This window comes from Podarcis raffonei, chromosome 7 (genome assembly GCF_027172205.1).
Source record: "Podarcis raffonei isolate rPodRaf1 chromosome 7, rPodRaf1.pri, whole genome shotgun sequence".
NCBI classification, from domain to species: Eukaryota; Metazoa; Chordata; class Lepidosauria; order Squamata; family Lacertidae; genus Podarcis; species Podarcis raffonei.
Window position 1 is genome coordinate 2,322,879 of NC_070608.1, and position 16,190 is coordinate 2,339,068.

Consider the following 16,190-nt stretch of genomic DNA (forward strand, 5'->3'; position numbering starts at 1 on the left):
AAATCGTGCAGCGGTGGCGCGGCGGCAGCAGCAGGAGGCCCCATTAGCTAAAGTGGTGCTTCAGGTTAAGAACAGTTTCAGGTTAAGAACGGACCACCGGAACGAATTAAGTACGTAACCCGAGGTACCACTGTATGTGTGTGTGTGTAAAATAAGAGCATCTAAGCATAGAAGAAAAATACCTTATTAAAAAAGCAATTAAACATTAATACATGTATTCATACATGATGCACATATATACACACACTAAATTATATATATATAATTTTATTTGTATGCCGCCTTTCCATATTTAAAACAATGCTCAAGGCGGCTTACAACATGACAAGATTTACGTAATTACCAACATAACAAAAGTCACAAACAATAAATAAAACACATCAAAAGGTACACAAATTGTACACAAATGGAAGGTACACAAAGCTACACAAATGGAAAACAATTTCCACGTAAATCATAAAATAATTTTATAATGAATGATTTTAGAGTGTTGTTTGTGTTGTACTTTTGTATTGTTTTATTGCTTTTAGCCGCCCTGAGCCCGGCTTCGGCTGGAGAGGGCGGGATATAAATAAATTTTATTATTATTATTATTATTATTATTATTATTATTATTATTATTATCTAAAGATACAACATTAATATCAGTAACAATTCCAAATGGCACAGTTAAATAATATATTTTAAAAAGGAGCCCTCTCTGCCGAGCATCATCATCATCAGTCCTTTATGTATATTACATTTGAAACACATAGATATTTGTAATAAAAGCACCAGGACGCCAGCACCAGCGCCCGGTCCTAACTGCAGCAGCACAGCTGAATCGCCAGCCATGGCGACTCCTGGCTGCAGATCCTACTTCCGCCCGGCCAGGAAGTCCCGCCATCGGACATCCGGACGGCCCGTCTCTCCCGCCGAACTCTATGGTCAGTCAGCCCAGCCCGCTTCCGGTTCCAGCCCGGCAGAGGAGCCTCCAGGTGGGTCGGGAATCAGAGGACGGCAGGGCTGGGACCCCCAAAGGTCCTCTAGTCCAGCCCCCTGCAATGCAGGGATCCCAGTTGAAGCCTCCATGGCAGGGGGCCACCCAAGCTCTGCCTAAAAGCCCCCAAGGAAGAGAGTCCCCCGCCTAAATAGAAAATATAACAAGCAGAGAGTTCTTCCTGGGCTGGAAGCTCCTTCCTTGTGTTACCGGAAAAATCCGAGGGCTCCCTTGGACAAAAGTAAAGACACCAACCAGGATAACTTGGAGCAAAACAGCAGCCTGTAGGCTTGGCCTTTATTGAACTGTTGCAACAGGGTGTTCCCCTCACTTGCAAGAGAGAGGAAAGACCCCGAAAAATAGTGTGCAAGGTCTTATAAAAACTTTTTTGAAATTCCCCTCCTCTAGGTCAAGCCCACCCCCAGAAACATCATGCATACATTACAGAAAGGAGGGGTTGAGGGAGGAGTTGGTGGTAACCTGAGTGTCTTGTCACCTGGCTAGTTCCTCCTTTCCCCCCTCCCCATGAGTCACTTCCAGGAGACAAAGGGGAGTTTGCAGTTTCCTGCCCCCAGAGGGAAGATCTGATCATTGTCCTTTGTTTCAGTGCATGCTGAATCCACTCCCATATGCAACTTCTTTGTGATCTTGATTGTCTTCTGTCTGGGATCATCAGGGTTGGCATAGCAACTGGGCAGGGCTCCTGTGGATGTGCTGAGACGGTGAAGGGATTATGGCTGACCAGGACCAAGCCACCCCCCTTTGATAGTTCTTGTCATATGGAGTAAAATAAAATGGAACAGTGCAAATCAGATGTATGGTTGATTTTCTATGAATTTATAACAGAAATGTGGCGTATGTAGTGTGTGAGTGTGTGTGTGTGTGAAGTTTGTACAAACAGAATGATTGGGGTGGGGGGGGTTCCTGCTACACTTGTGACTTGAAGTCTTGGGTTCGAGTCCTGCCCTCCAGAGCAGGAGAAAACAAGCTTGCTCCCTCTGCCATGTCACAGCCCTTGAGATATTTGAAAGTGGCTCTCTATCCCCAGAGTGGCTGGGAAACCCAGCCAGATGGGCGGGTTGTTGTTCTTGTTTTTTTTTTAAATTATTATTATTATTATTATTATTATTATTATTGACACATTCCAGCCAAGCAATTCTGCCCTCTTAACGGCAGTATCTTCTCAGGAACCATCCAATAATAATAATAATAATAATAATAATAATAATAATAATTTATTATTTTATACCCCTTCCATCTGGCTGGGTTTCCTCAGCCACTCTGGGCAGCTTCCAACAAAATATTAAAACTGTTAAACATCAAAAGCTTCCCTAAACTCTCCTAATGCAGAAAGATTGGAAATCTAACTCTCATATAAGCAACGGTGTGAACTCTTTTTTTCCACCAGAAGCTGTTTTTTATTCGATTTTGTGTGTGTGGTTGTATTATTATTTTTTTTGTAACTGCGGGGTTGTTTTTTTAAAATGTAACATTTTATTTGTTTATGATTTTCAATTTTCTACCTTTCAATAATTTCACAGTAATTTTAACATTTCGAAACTTACTTCCCCCTCTTTCTACGGTTCCTTAATTAAAAAAAAAAAAATTCTGCATATTCCAAATTAACTCAAGTTACTCCTTTGTTCATCTACTTTAAATACATACCCTTATAAAACTGCAGGGTTTGTAACGTGTTTTAAATTGTTTGCAACCTTCCCTGGGACCTTGCATGAAGAGTGGGTGGGAATCATAATTATTGCTATTATTATTTTAATTTAACAGTCAGTCAGATGTCCACTCTCCCGTCTTTCGCTGTGCTGTTCACCGTGCTGGGACACCCATGGAAGCCAGACGTCCTTCCGATATCTTGGGCCTAAACCGTTTTTGCTCTTTTGCTCTATTCGCTCAACACTGAATGATAAAAATGGGACTTTTTTTTGCCAGGAGCATGGATGGCATTGCGTCATCACAAAGTCACCTGAGTTTGGAGCAAGTTGAGCCGGGGTTGCCCCTACAAAGCATGACTGCTGGCACAGAGAACCCTGAGAAGAAGCTGCTGCTTCCCTTCGCTGTGTGGCTTGGAAATCCGGTAAGATTACAACAGAGCGGAATATATTATTATTATTATTATTATTATTATTATTATTATTATTATTATTTGTACCCTGCCCATGTCCATCTGGCTGGGCCTCCCCAGCCACTCTGGGCGGCTTCCAACAAAGATTAAAAATACATCAAAACGTCACACATTAAAAACTTCCCTGAACAGGCTGCCTTCAGATGTCTTCTATATGTCAGATAGTTGTTTGTTTCTTTGACATCTGATGGGAGGGCGTTCCACAGGCCGGGTGCCACCACCGAGAAGGCCCTCTGCCTGGTTCCCTGTAGCCTTACTTCTCGCAGTGAGGGAACCACCAGAAGGCCCTCGGTGCTGGACCTCAGTGTCCAACAGAACACTAAAATACAATAATCTATTAAACATTAAAAGTTTCCCTAAACAGGGCTGCCTTCAGATGTCTTCTGAATGTCAGGTGGTTATTTCCTTGACATCTGATGGGAGGGCATTCCACAGGGCAGGTGCCACTACCGAGAAGGCCCTCTGCCTGGTTCCCTGTAGCCTTACTTCTCGCAGTGAGGGAACCACCAGAAGGCCCTCTGTGCTGGACCTCAGTGTCCAGGCTGAATGATGGGGGTGGAGACGCTCCTTCAGGTATACTGGACCGAGGCCGTTTAGGGCTTTCAAGGTCAGCACCAACACTTTGAATTGTGCTCGGAAACGTACTGGGAGCCAGTGTAGGTCTTTCAAGACCAGTGTTATATGGTCCTGGCAGCTGCTCCCAGTCACCAGTCTAGCTGCCACATTCTGGATTAATTGCAGTTTCTGAGTCACCTTCAAAGGTAGCCCCACATAGAGCGCATTGCAGCGGGAGATAACTAGAGCATGCACCACTCTGGCAAGACAGCACCTGTGCAAAAGCAATTTTCAGTGTCTGGGCATGCGCAGAAGCAGTTTTCGGTGCCGTGAACATGTACAGATGCGATTTCCTGCGTCTGGGCATGTGCAGAAGCGATTTCCAGAGCCAGGGAACAGAGTCCCTACACCGCGCTGTGCTGGTTTAGCGTAGCGCACGGGGACTCGCCGAGCAGGTGGCTCGGTTTGGGGTCGGCTCATGGGCCGATTAAGCGACCCTCTTGGGTCACATCCGGCCTATGGGCCTTAGGTTGCCGACCTCTGGGTTATGCAGTCCAGCAGACACATGGAGAGTTTGTCATCAGGGCCGGATTGAGGTTTGATGAAGCCCTGTGCTACTGAAGATAAAGGGGCCCTTTCTATGTCCAGCTATCCTTTGCCAACAACAAATTGTTGCTGTTTTTTGTGTTGAATATATGCTATATGGTAATTTGTGGGCCTAATAGGTATCTAAAGCCATTTGCACATAACAAATTATGTATTTGATCAAAGTGATTGTTGAACTGAAATACAATTAAGAAGAAGTATACTAATAGTGAAATACAACTTAGAAGAAGTATATTAATAGTGAAATAATTATTAAACTCTAACTTAAAATGATTTTTTAAATTCATAACAAACTTAATAATGCAAACAAAAGTTCCTTTAGAAACACAATTTCCAAAGACTCATAATGTAGTCTCTAGAAACTTGTTTGACATGAAATAATAAAAAGAAATAAGGTTACACCTGTATGACTTCCCTCCACCTCAATTCGACTTACTTTATATATTAGAATCTTATTATCATTGTGTCCCATACATATTATTCATTCCAATCCAAAATTGATTTTTTCAATTGTCTCTTAAAATCAACTTCACATACTTAGTCTATGCATATCAACATATTATCCCTAGAACAGTGTTTTTTCATATAGTCCTCAAAACACTGCCGTTCCAACCTGAGTTTCTGATTTGTCTGGTGTCTTATGGCCGCCGTTAATTTAGCCAGGTCTATGAATTCACATAGCTTGTTTATCCAATCTTCTTTTGTGGCGATACTGTCTCCTTTCCAAATTCTAGCAAATACTAATCTGGCTGCTGCTGTGGCATATAAAAATAACTTTTTTTTATCTTGTGGGGTGTCCTTTCCTAAAATCCCTAGAAAATATGCTTCTGGCTTCTTTTCAATGGATAATTTAAACATCTTTTTTAACTTATCGTGGACACATCCCCAGATTTTTTTTTTAAGCTTTCTCACAGCTGCAGATCTGAGGGTTTTTATTTTACCAGAGGCTCTTGGGTTGCTATCTTGAAGCTAATTGGTGACGTTAAATTGTCTGATAGTTTTAATATTGTGAGAAGAGATAGGGAAATGTTTTTTGAATTCCTGTTCTGCTATGAAATTTGTCTGCTTTCCTGAAGGAGTCTTGCCACTGAGTTTCACGCATAAAATGCTTTGTTTCCCTCCCAGTGTGAGCGAGTTTCTTGCCCGTATGATCCTAACCACCAAATGCCCAAATCTTCCCTGGAGAAGCATATGGTGTCCTGTAGGCTGAGAAAACTGGATTATTCTAAAGAGGAAGAGGTAATACTCTTTGCTAGTCTCCTTTTTGTGGGGATTCTTCATATTCTGGAACAGGAGAGAAACGTCTTAGTTTTTTCTCAAAAACAATAGGTAAAGATAAAGGGACCCCTGACCAGTAGGTCCAGTCATGGCCGACTCTGGGGTTGCAGCGCTCATCTCGCTTTACTGGCCGAGGGAGCCGGCGTACAGCTTCCAGGTCACGTGGCCAGCAGGACTAAGCCGCTTCTGGCGAACCAGAGCAGCGCACGGAAACGCCGTTTCCCTTCCCGCCAGAGTGGTACCTATTTATCTACTTGCACTTTGACGTGCTTTCGAACTGCTAGGTTGGCAGGAGCAGGGACCGAGCAACGGGAGCTCACCCCGTCGTGGGGATTCGAACCGCCGACCTTCTGATTGGCAAGCCCTAGGCTCTGTGGTTTAACCCACAGCGCATAGTCGCTTCCTATTTTTCAGACTTCGGACGTTGGCACCCAGGGTGTGTTCTTCAGAATAGGATGAAAGAAAACCGCGTTTTTAAAAACTCGCATGAGATGATGATTAAAATTCAAGCTCAGTTTGGAACTAAATCTGAATGTTATACAAACTCTTTAATTTATGATTTTGGTCTCGTTTCTTGAGGAACCTGCTTTCTTCAAACATTGCACTGAAGTTTGCTTTACAAAGTAGATGAAGAAAAACACATGGGGGAAAATGTGCAACTTAGGTTCAGCATAATAAATGGCATAGTTTAAATAATGTGTTAGTATTTATTAATGTACTAATGTTTCTACTAGAGCCAAGAACTTGCAAATCAGCACAAGCATTCAGATTTATGAGGTGTTTTTGGTGTTAACACCCAAGATTGTCCGTAAAGCCTATCTGAGTGACCTTACACCCCATGTTTTATATCCACCCTGCTTCTAAGCGACTTCATTGACTCCCATAAAGAGGTGTACAAATGTAGGGGTGCAAATCTCCAGAGTGTGGGGGTCAGGTGAGATTGCTAGGAGGAATTATGAAAAATTAAGCCATCCATTGTGTCCGCTATGAAAGCACTGCATTGACTGGGTTTGATTCATTGACAATAGTTTCTGATCGAATCCCACAAGCCTCTCCGCTTCTGCCATTTGCTTTCTCTACGCCTGACAGGCACGTACAGTGGTGCCCCGCAAGACGAATGCCTCGCAAGACGAAAAACCCACTAGACGAAAGGGTTTTTCATTTTTGAGTTGCTTCGCAAGACAAATTTCCCTATGGGCTTGCTTCGCAAGACGAAAACCTCTTGCAAGTCTTGCGATTTTTTTCGCTCCCCCCCCTTTATCTAAGCCGCTAATAGCCTTTTAGCCGCTAAGCCTTTAATAGCCGCTAAACCGCTAATAGCGCTAATCCGCTAATAGGGTTGCTTCGCAAGACGAAAAAACCGCTAAACGAAGAGACTCGCGGAACGGATTATTTTCATCTTGCGAGGCACCACTGTATAAGCATTCTGAAACACAGGCCAGTTGCTTCATCAGGCACCCTGAGCCATAAAGATAGTATGTAGCTTTGATGTAGTTTAATCTTTAGGTAGATCTGAAGGGCAAGGAAGAGAGTTCACAAGGAGATGGTAAATACTACGCATCCTGTCTCTCCTGTTTATTTCTGTTTATGACCTCCGGGGTTTTGCTGAATGCATTCCTCCTTTTATTCCTATTTTATTTACTCTGGACTACTCAGGTGGCGCTGTGGGTTAAACCACAGAGCCTAGGACTTGCCAATCAGAAGGTTGGCGGTTCGAATCCCCGCGACAGGGTGAGCTCCCGTTGCTCGGTCCCTACTCCTGCCAACCTTGCAGTTTGAAAGCACCTCAAAGTGCAAGTAGATAAATAGGTACCGCTCCGGCGGGGAGGTAAACAGAGTTTCCGTGTGCTGCTCTGGTTCGCCAGAAGCAGCTTAGTCATGCTGGCCACATGACCCGGAAGCTGTATGCCGGCTCCCTCGGCCAATAAAGCAAGATGAGCGCTGCAACCCCAGAGTTGTCCGCGACTGGATATACCGGTCAGGGGTCCCTTTACCTTACTATGCATGCTCAAGTAGGAAATAGTTTCTTTGTAGTTTTAACTTTAACTTTGTCCCACGTGGGGTTTTTGAAATGCTCAGAGGAAATCTGATTGGTCCTTACGAACACTGTGTAAAAAGTTCTTTTGTGAATAAAACGAACTGGGCCAAGGGGTGGACAGGAATTATTATTGGCACCTCCTCCCAGAGTCTTGCTGGTCAAGCCTCGTGTGTATTCTGTTAATCAGAGTCCAATCCTTCCTTGCTTTGGCAACGCTATATACAAATGGAAACGCTATACACAAATGAGGACGACTGGATTAGCCACATTGGGGAGAGTGTTGAGTTCTGTTTCACTTCTGTAGCTGAGAGTGGAATAGAATATCTGCTGGTGACAATCATTGATTTCATCTTTTATTTGCCTTTTGTCTTGCAGGCTGAAATGTACGATTCTACTTTTTTCTTAGAGAAAGCAAAGATTCCTCGCGTGCAGATGGGTGAGTGCGAATGTGGCAGTGAATATAAAGTAAAATATTGCACAGCCGACATGGCATGCTGAGGTTCTTATTGCACGTTAGCAGAATAATCAAGCTCTGGGCCAGTATGTCAGTGCAGCTGTGGACTGAATGAGGGCTGAGTTTGAATCCTGGGGAAATTGAGGGTCTGTGAGTAGGTGGTCTCTGTGCTTGAAAGATAGGCATATTTTCTTGTTCTGGATAGGTTGCGCTCCCCCTGAAAGGGCAGGTACATAGCTTGGTGGTTCTCCTGGATACATCTGTGTCCTTAGAAGCCCAAATGACCTCTGTAAATAGGAGTCACATTTATAAAAACTACTATTTTTATAAATAAGACAAATAGCTTATCTGAAATTTGGGTGCTATGTTGTTCACTGATTTTGTGATCATTTAGTCCAAGGAGCCTAGAAAAATAAAAATAAAAATAAAAATAAAAATAAAAATAAAAATTATTATTCACACCCCGCCCATCTGGCTGGGTTTCCCCAGCCACTCTGGGCGGCTTCCGACAAAGATTAAAAATACATTAAAATGTATATTAAATATTAAAGACTATTAAAGATATCCATAGGGAAACAGGGCCACGTGTGTCTAGGAAATCTTTTTTTATATGTTGCATAATTAAAATTTCTGATCTCTGAATGTGAATGGCTTTTAAAACCATGTCAGGTGCTCTTTAATGTATATTGGGTATTGCAGATTGAATCATCTGTCTTTAGACTTCCAAGTGTCCTAAATAGAGTTAGCATTCTTATATGTCCTCCTTTATTTTGCTGCAGACAAGAATCTGCAGTTTGACATCATTAAACAAGCCATTGCTAAAGAGAGTGGAAGTTATGGTTCAGGTAAGTAGGGATTTGGAAGTGACAGTCATCGGTTCCTATTGAGTCTTGTCTGCTTTGTATGCTGGAGAATGTTTTTATCCATCGATGTCTGGCTTTCTCTTTTTTTCTCCATTACTTGGAACGCCCTGAAAACGCTTATATTCTTGAGGCTCAGTCATTCCTTATATAAGCCTTCCCTTTTGGCTGACATGCAGCCTGATCTATGGAAGCGAGCCAGACTCTGAACCATCCAGCGTTATTAGTTCTACTAAATGTACATACAGTGGTACCTTGGTTCTCAAACGCCTTGGTTCCCAAACGACAAAAACCCAGAAGTAAGTGTTCTGGTTTCCGAATGTTTTCTGGAAGCTGAACATCCGATGCGGCTGTCCGCTATTATTTCCGGGGTGCCTGCACCTTGGTTTTTAACATTTCGGAAGTCAAACGGACTTCTGGAATGGATTAAGTTTGGCGCTTTCGTTTTCGCTCTTTATTTTGCGTTTTTGTAGCTTTTTTGGTTGATTTGTTTTTGTGACTGTGTGGAACCCAGTTCAGCTACCGATTGATTGATTGTGTGACTGTGGAAATGGATAAAAGCCCCCCATCCAAACAATCTCATCAGAGCAAGTAAGTAAAAAAATTAATTTTATTTTTAATCATCTACAATACTGTCTTATTTTATAGTACAGTACATTGATTCTTGTGTCATGAGTTATGTGTGTTCTTCACAGCCCTCCGCTTCAGGTCATGTATCTGTTTTGAACGCTCCAGGTGCCTATTCCTTCCTGCCTGTCGAAGTCCCACACAACCACAAGCGCTACGTCTGCGACCTGACCCAAGCCGACCGCCTGGCCATTTACGATTACGTCCTCGTGGAAACAAAGAAGCAGAGGTCGAGATCCCAGCTGGCAGAAAACGACAGCGATCTCTTCGTAGACCTGGCAGCAAAAGTCAACCAAGGTCAGGGAAAACTGTTACAGCTGTACTCCGTGTGACATTTGAAAATCACAAAATATGGAGTCGGATTTGGTACGCTTTTGCTCGGGCACCCCCCTGCTTGAATTAGATCTCGCTGCCCCCTCCTACAGTCGAGTTGTTTAAAGTCAAGTCGTTTTGACCTTTAAAGCCCTTTGTGGCTTAGGGCCCTTGTATTTACAGGACCGCCTCTCCTGGTCTGCCCTGCAGAGGACCTTAAGGTCCATGAACAACCATAGTTTAGAGGTCCTGGGCCCTAAGGAAGTCAGATTATCCTTCACCAGGGCCAGGGCCTTCTCAGCGATGGCTCCGACCTGGTGGAATGCTCTGTCCCATGAGACCAGGGCCCTGCAGGATTTAACCTCCTTCTGCAGAGTCTGTAAGACAGAGCTATTCTGCCTGGCTTTCAAATTGAACTTAGCCTGATCTTTTATTCCCCTTCCTTCCTTCCCTCCCTCTCTCCTTTTTATGAAGATCACCCGCTCTGAGACCCCACTGCTAATTCTCCCCTGGTCTCCTCGCTGGCCCAAATAGGACTAATTTAGCCAGCTAGGCCTGGTGATCATCTAATGTTTATTGGATGGATTTCCCCCCTAAATTGATTTTTGATTCTGAATTTATTGTTATTCACGTTTTATACTGTATTTTATACTTTTTATTGTTGCATCAATTAAGTGTTTTAAATTTGTTGTTAGCCACCCTGAGCCCAGTTTTCTGAACTGGGAAGGGCGGGGTATAAATAAAAAGAAGTTGTTATCTCAGTCTTTTTTGAAGTTGTATTTTCTTCCATTTCCCCCGGTGATATTGTACACCATCTGTGAATTAAAGCTAATGTTTCTAATGCAATATAATAACCTTCTTTTGACTTTAGATGACGGCCAGAAAGGTCCAAAGTCCCACCTTGAAATTCTTGCAGAGATGCGGGATTATAAAAGACGACGGCAGTCCTACAGAGCGAAGAATGTTCACATTACCAAGAAATCCTACACAGAGGTGAGTTCCGGGGAGCTGGGGAGACGGTGAAAATCCTTGCAGGAATCAAAACACTTTTCAGCTGGCACAAAACATCCAGGTTACAGGGAACCAGGCAGAGGGCCTTCTCGGTGGTGGCGCCCGCCCTGTGGAACGCCCTCCCACCAGATGTCAAAGAGAACAACCACTACCAGACTTTTAGAAGACATCTGAAGGCAGCCCTGTTTAGAGAAGCTTTTCATGTTTGATGTATTACTGTATTTTAATATTTGGTTGGAAGCCGCCCAGAGTGGCTGGGGAAGCCCAGCTAAATGGGCGGGGTATAAAAAATAATTTTTTATTTATTAAACTCAAGTGGTTTATGATTTCTAGTATACCCAATGTTTTAGGCTGAGCTGCCTTACAAATGTGCATTTTAAAGAAGCGTCCGGTCACCTTAATGTTTGGCAAGCTCTCCTGCCCAGCTGAGATTTCACCGTTTGCCTGATTTCCACTCCTGTCTGTGGTCCCTGCCCAGGTGATCAGGGATGTGATTGGCGTTCACATGGAAGAGCTTGCAGCTCACTGGCAGGAGGAGAACAGGAACGCAGAATCTTGCGAAGACGAAAACTCCTCTAAGTCTGCAGGGAGGTAAGAACCGTCGCTATAAAACACTCGCAGGGACACTGGTACCTTGTGAACTGATGCAAATGGTCTTAGGGTAGCAGCGTTGCTAGGTCAACTCTGGAATACAGAATTGTACGAGCTGGAAGGGAGTCAAATCACAAGGAAGTAGATTCCGATTAACCTGAAAAAGAATTTTCTGACAGTAAGAGCTGTTTGACCCCCTCAGTGTCAGGAGCTCAGCCTACACTTGAGTAGGACCTTGGCAGAGACACATGCCCAACTGGCATGTTCCCTCCCTCCTGGTCGATTGTTTGGGAGCTTCAAAAGCTTTCTTCAGCCCGAACATCACAGCGACCAATGCCCACAGACACCGGCACACTTAGGGATCCGCAGAGTTTGCGCACCTTGCGTGACAGACCTCAGCAGCTCAGCATTTTGGCTAATCTACTTTATTTACGTATAAACATACAAGCAGCACTGCAACATGGCTCCCTCTCTCTCTAGCATCAGACAGCAAAGAGGAAAAGAACAAAGGACAATAGTCCCACTTCACGGAACACAGTAACACAAACATCCTGTCTCCGTCACTTCCCACTTTGTGGAGTCAAAACATATACCGTCATGTGAGAGACAAAAATCCCGTGACTGCAGTCATGGAGCAGGAATTCTAACACTCAGAAGGTGGAGCCCTTCTCTCAGAGCTTTTTAAGCAGAGGTTGGGTGGCCATCCATCAGGAAGACTTCAGCTAGAATTCCTACATTGCTGGGGGTTGCGCAAGATCAGGGGTCTGCAACGTTTTTGTGGCTTGGGCCTGTTCACGGTCCCGCAGATGCCACGGTGGGCCGGAGTGCACACACACACGCATGCGCAAACGCTATTTCCGGCGCTCCTTCCGGCGCGGAGGAGGCGTGCGCAGCTTCCCATTGGCATCACAGAAGAAAGAGGCAGTCTGTAGTCTCCAGATACTTTATTCGACTGTACACACAAACACACATGTCTGCTCTCCCTGAGCAGTCCAGCATCAGAGTCTGTGACTCAACACTGCTTCAATTCAGAAGCAGAAGACCTAACTGTAACTCCACCCTGGTTATACTCAGGACTGTCTGAGAACTGTCTGAGGGACCCTCAGTGTCCCTTCCAACTCTACAGTTCTGTGATTCTATCTCTAGGAGTTCAGGGACCTTTAGGAGTCTTCCAGACACCAGCTGTGCTGCCCCTTCTTTGTGCACTAATGCCCCACCGTTTCATGAAGCCCTTAGCTGATTTCTCCCCCATTTCTCCTTAAATGCTAAATTCTCTAGGGCTGCCTTCTCTAGGGCTGCAATCTTATTTACAACTTCCCTCTCTTCCGCAGCGAGTGGCAAACACAAGATTGTGCAGCAAAAATGCTCTCCTCCTCTTCCCACTAAATCCCCCATTGTGATTTGAGGGATATACTATGCTGGTGAAAATGGTTTGGGGCTCATATGTTGTGCTGGGGGAAAAATCTCTCTCCTTTTATAAGGAGGTGTTTTGCAATTTTTCAGAGGAAGACAAGGCTGCAGTATTTTGCAAGCGTGATTGTTAACCAAGTCGGCATCTTTTCCAGGTTATTAATTACTGACTTGCTGACCATACAAAAACAGACACAGCAGTTTATTTCCCCTAAATTAAATGATCTGTACTCTAACAAAGCAATTATGCACCCGCGCTCTTTATTAGAAAAGAAGAGCGAAGGTCAACCTCGGCTGACTCAAGACAGTCTAGTGGCAGTTCAAAGGATGCTGATTCTTCTCGACCTAAGAGGAATTCCAGCCGAAGTCCAGGCAAACGGAAAAGGAGCCGGGGAAGAGAGAGAGGCAAGGAGTCCCGGAGGAAAAAAGCGAGGCGAGTACTTCCCTTGGTCTCTTGACTTCCAGTGATTGGCACCGTATTCATCAAACATCATATCAAGGTTCAGCTGAACGTGTCACAGAGTGGCTTGCAAATACATACAACCCGCAGAGGACCTTAAGGTCCATGAATAACCATAGTTGAGAGGTCCCGGGCCCTAAGGAAGTCAGACTATCCTCCACCAGGGCCAGGGCCTTCTCAGTGATGGCTCCGACCTGGTGGAATGCTCTGTCCCACGAGACCAGGGCCCTGCAGGATTTAACCACCTTCCGTCGGGCCTGTAAGACAGAGCTATTCCGCCTGGCCTTTAATTTGAATTCAGCCTGATCTTTTATTTCCCTTCTCTTCCCTCCCCCTCCCCTTTTATGAAGATCACCCGCTCTGGGACCCCACGGCTAATTCTCCTCTGGCCTCCTCGCTGGCCCAAGTAGGACCAATTCAGCCAGCTAGCCCTGGGGATTATCTAATTGATTTCTGAACTTTGAATTTTATTGTTATTCATGTTTTTATGCTGTCTTTTATGTTGCTTTTATAATTAAGTGTTTTAAAGTGTTTTAAATTTGTTGTTAGCTGCCCTGAGCCCGGTTTTTGAACCGGGAAGGGTGGGGTATAAAAAAAAAATTATTATTATTATTATTATTATTATTATTATTATTATTATTATTATTATCTCACGTGAGGGTTTGGTTCCTGGGATCCACACGTAAATGCAAAAACTCATGAAGCCAAGAACTCCTGGATCTGGCCCCCCAATCCTTGCCAGGTGGAGTTCTGCTTACCCAATTTCGGAGAAGGATGTGCAAGAGCTCTGGGATGCTGTTAGAGTTCTTGCACCATCTTCCCAAAGCTGGGTAAGTTTGCAATTGCAGGGGGAAATAAATAAATGGAGAGTGGGTTTTCTCCACTCTTCATTCATTCATTCCACCCACACAAAGCTGAGATTGCATATGTCAAATCAGCATAAGATGTGAGTTACCTGTCACACCGTCTATTGCTTAAGCACTGCTTAAATCCCCAGTTCAGACATAACCCAACAGTTTCGCCCGACAGCTGGTGTTTCGTTCGTTCAGATACTCTATTTTACTCCTCGTAGACTTGTCTGTAACATCTGCACATCTCTTCAAGGGCTAAGGCACATGTTATGCACTTTATTGCACTATCCTAAATACATGTAAGGGACGCGGGTGGCGCTGTGGGTTAAACCACAGAGCCTAGAACTTGCCGATCAGAAGGTTGGCGGTTCGAATCCCCGCAACAGGGTGAGCTCCCATTGCTTCGTCCCAGCTCCTGCCAACCTAGCAGTTCGAAAGCACATCAGTGTGCAAGTAGATAAATAGGTACCACTCCGGCGGGAAAGAAAACGGCGTTTCCATGTGCTGCTCTGGTTCGCCAGAAGCGGCTTAGTCATGCTGGCCACATGACCTGGAAGCTGTATGCCGGCTCCCTCGGCCAATAAAGCGAGATGAGCGCCGCAACCCCAGAGTCGGCCACGACTGGACCTAATGGTCAGGGGTCCCTTTACCTTTACCTTTCAAATACGTGTACCTATCTCGTGTGTATGTCTCAAAATTTCATTACCAGTCCAGCAGTAAATTTTTGTTAATGTATTTATTACCTGACTTTCATCCCAAGGTTCCAGGGCAGGTTGCAACAAGAAAAACAGCATTAAAATTATTCAAAGCAAGTTTTCCCTATAAGAGAAAAATACCATATTCTCTCTCTCTAAGGTGCAAACAGCAATTTGTGTAGGAATTGGGAGCGATTTTCTAAACGGCAAAGGTCGCAAAGAGTTTAAAACTTACCTCCATGCAGCCGAAAGCAAGTTCAAATTCCTGCAGTTGCAATTGGGTTAAAATGGATTTTCTGTGTGATATGTAGCTTGGCCTAAGACTAGCCAAAAAGGGAAGACCCATACCTAAAATACTTCTTACTAACAGAATATTTACAGTTGTTGGGTGAAGTTTGTGTGATGCAAAAGTAACAAGGAATGGAAGTGAAGGCAGTGCTGTGTATCTGAGCTTGATCTCAATGGGGATGAGGATAGAAAGGTTTAGCCGCAGTCTTCATGGAAAATTTGGGTAGATTTTTGAGGGATTTGGGTCGCTTTGTATCGGGAGTGCTAAAGACTTACATAATGATGTGTTTCGTTTTCTTTCAGACATGAAGGCAAGCACCGCAGTCACAAAAGGAAAAAATGAAACCCGTGTATTAAAAGTCTGTCGGCGATGCCAATTATAGAAGTCAAGCTGTGCTCTGTCAACTGTTTCATCCATTAATAAATGCCATGCAAAAATTCCCTACTCCAGTTTAGCTTCCTTTACTGAGGAATAATGGGAGCGAGATGCAAAGGTCACTGTTTGGTCAGACAGAATGGTGTTTATTTTATTTTTATTTCTTTTATTAAAGATTTTCTTGATTTACAAAAGTGTGTGCAATGTCTCTCTCTTGTATTTTTCCCATGTAACATTTTTACAAATCAGTTTCATTTGTTGAGACGTTAGGAAGAAAAGGAGGAAAGAGGTATGGGGGGGTCGGGTGGCGATGTTTCTATTTTACTTAATATATGTGGGGTTTTGTGTCAGCGTTGCTTGTGCAGGTTCTCTGCTGTTCACTTGTGGTTGGCAGTGGTGGTGAGAGAGGCTGTGGTTGGCCTAGGGCAGGGGTGTCAAACTCAAATTCATCGGGGGCCAGTCTGAAGGTACATTCTTTCACCTTTGGTGGACATGCCCAAAGATCAGGACCTTCTGGGAAATGATCTATAATGAAATTAAAAAGGTATACCTTTCTGAAGAAACCAGAGGCCTTCCTCTTGGGCATGGTCGGCCAATTGGTGTTAAAAAAGGATAGAACTTTCTTTATGTACGCTACAACAGCAGCAAGAATACTAATTGCA

The 16,190-nt window shown here is 44.0% G+C and overlaps 1 protein-coding gene across 1 annotated transcript; it reads left to right on the plus strand.

Moving 5' to 3' along the window:
• Window positions 1-907: 907 nt before the first annotated feature.
• On the plus strand, window positions 908-15,722 carry SNRNP48 (small nuclear ribonucleoprotein U11/U12 subunit 48). Its single transcript, XM_053395124.1, has 10 exons — window positions 908-977; window positions 2,924-3,068; window positions 5,403-5,516; window positions 7,969-8,029; window positions 8,827-8,892; window positions 9,643-9,831; window positions 10,718-10,839; window positions 11,336-11,448; window positions 13,127-13,291; window positions 15,456-15,722. The coding sequence occupies exons 2-10, from the start codon at window positions 2,928-2,930 to the stop codon at window positions 15,493-15,495; spliced, it is 1,011 nt and encodes a 336-aa protein (XP_053251099.1). The 5' UTR covers window positions 908-977; window positions 2,924-2,927; the 3' UTR covers window positions 15,496-15,722.
• The last annotated feature ends 468 nt before the right edge of the window (window positions 15,723-16,190 follow it).

What these genes read in the sequence shown, in the direction of transcription:
- SNRNP48 (XM_053395124.1), top strand. Translation starts at nt 2,928, where the DNA reads ATGGATGGCATTGCGTCATCACAAAGTCACCTGAGTTTGGAGCAAGTT. An exon ending in GGCAGCAAAAGTCAACCAAG is followed by an intron (nt 9,832 to 10,717) that starts GTCAGGGAAAAC and finishes TTTTGACTTTAG; the next exon opens with ATGACGGCCAGAAAGGTCCA. An exon ending in TCCTCTAAGTCTGCAGGGAG is followed by an intron (nt 11,449 to 13,126) that starts GTAAGAACCGTC and finishes GCTCTTTATTAG; the next exon opens with AAAAGAAGAGCGAAGGTCAA.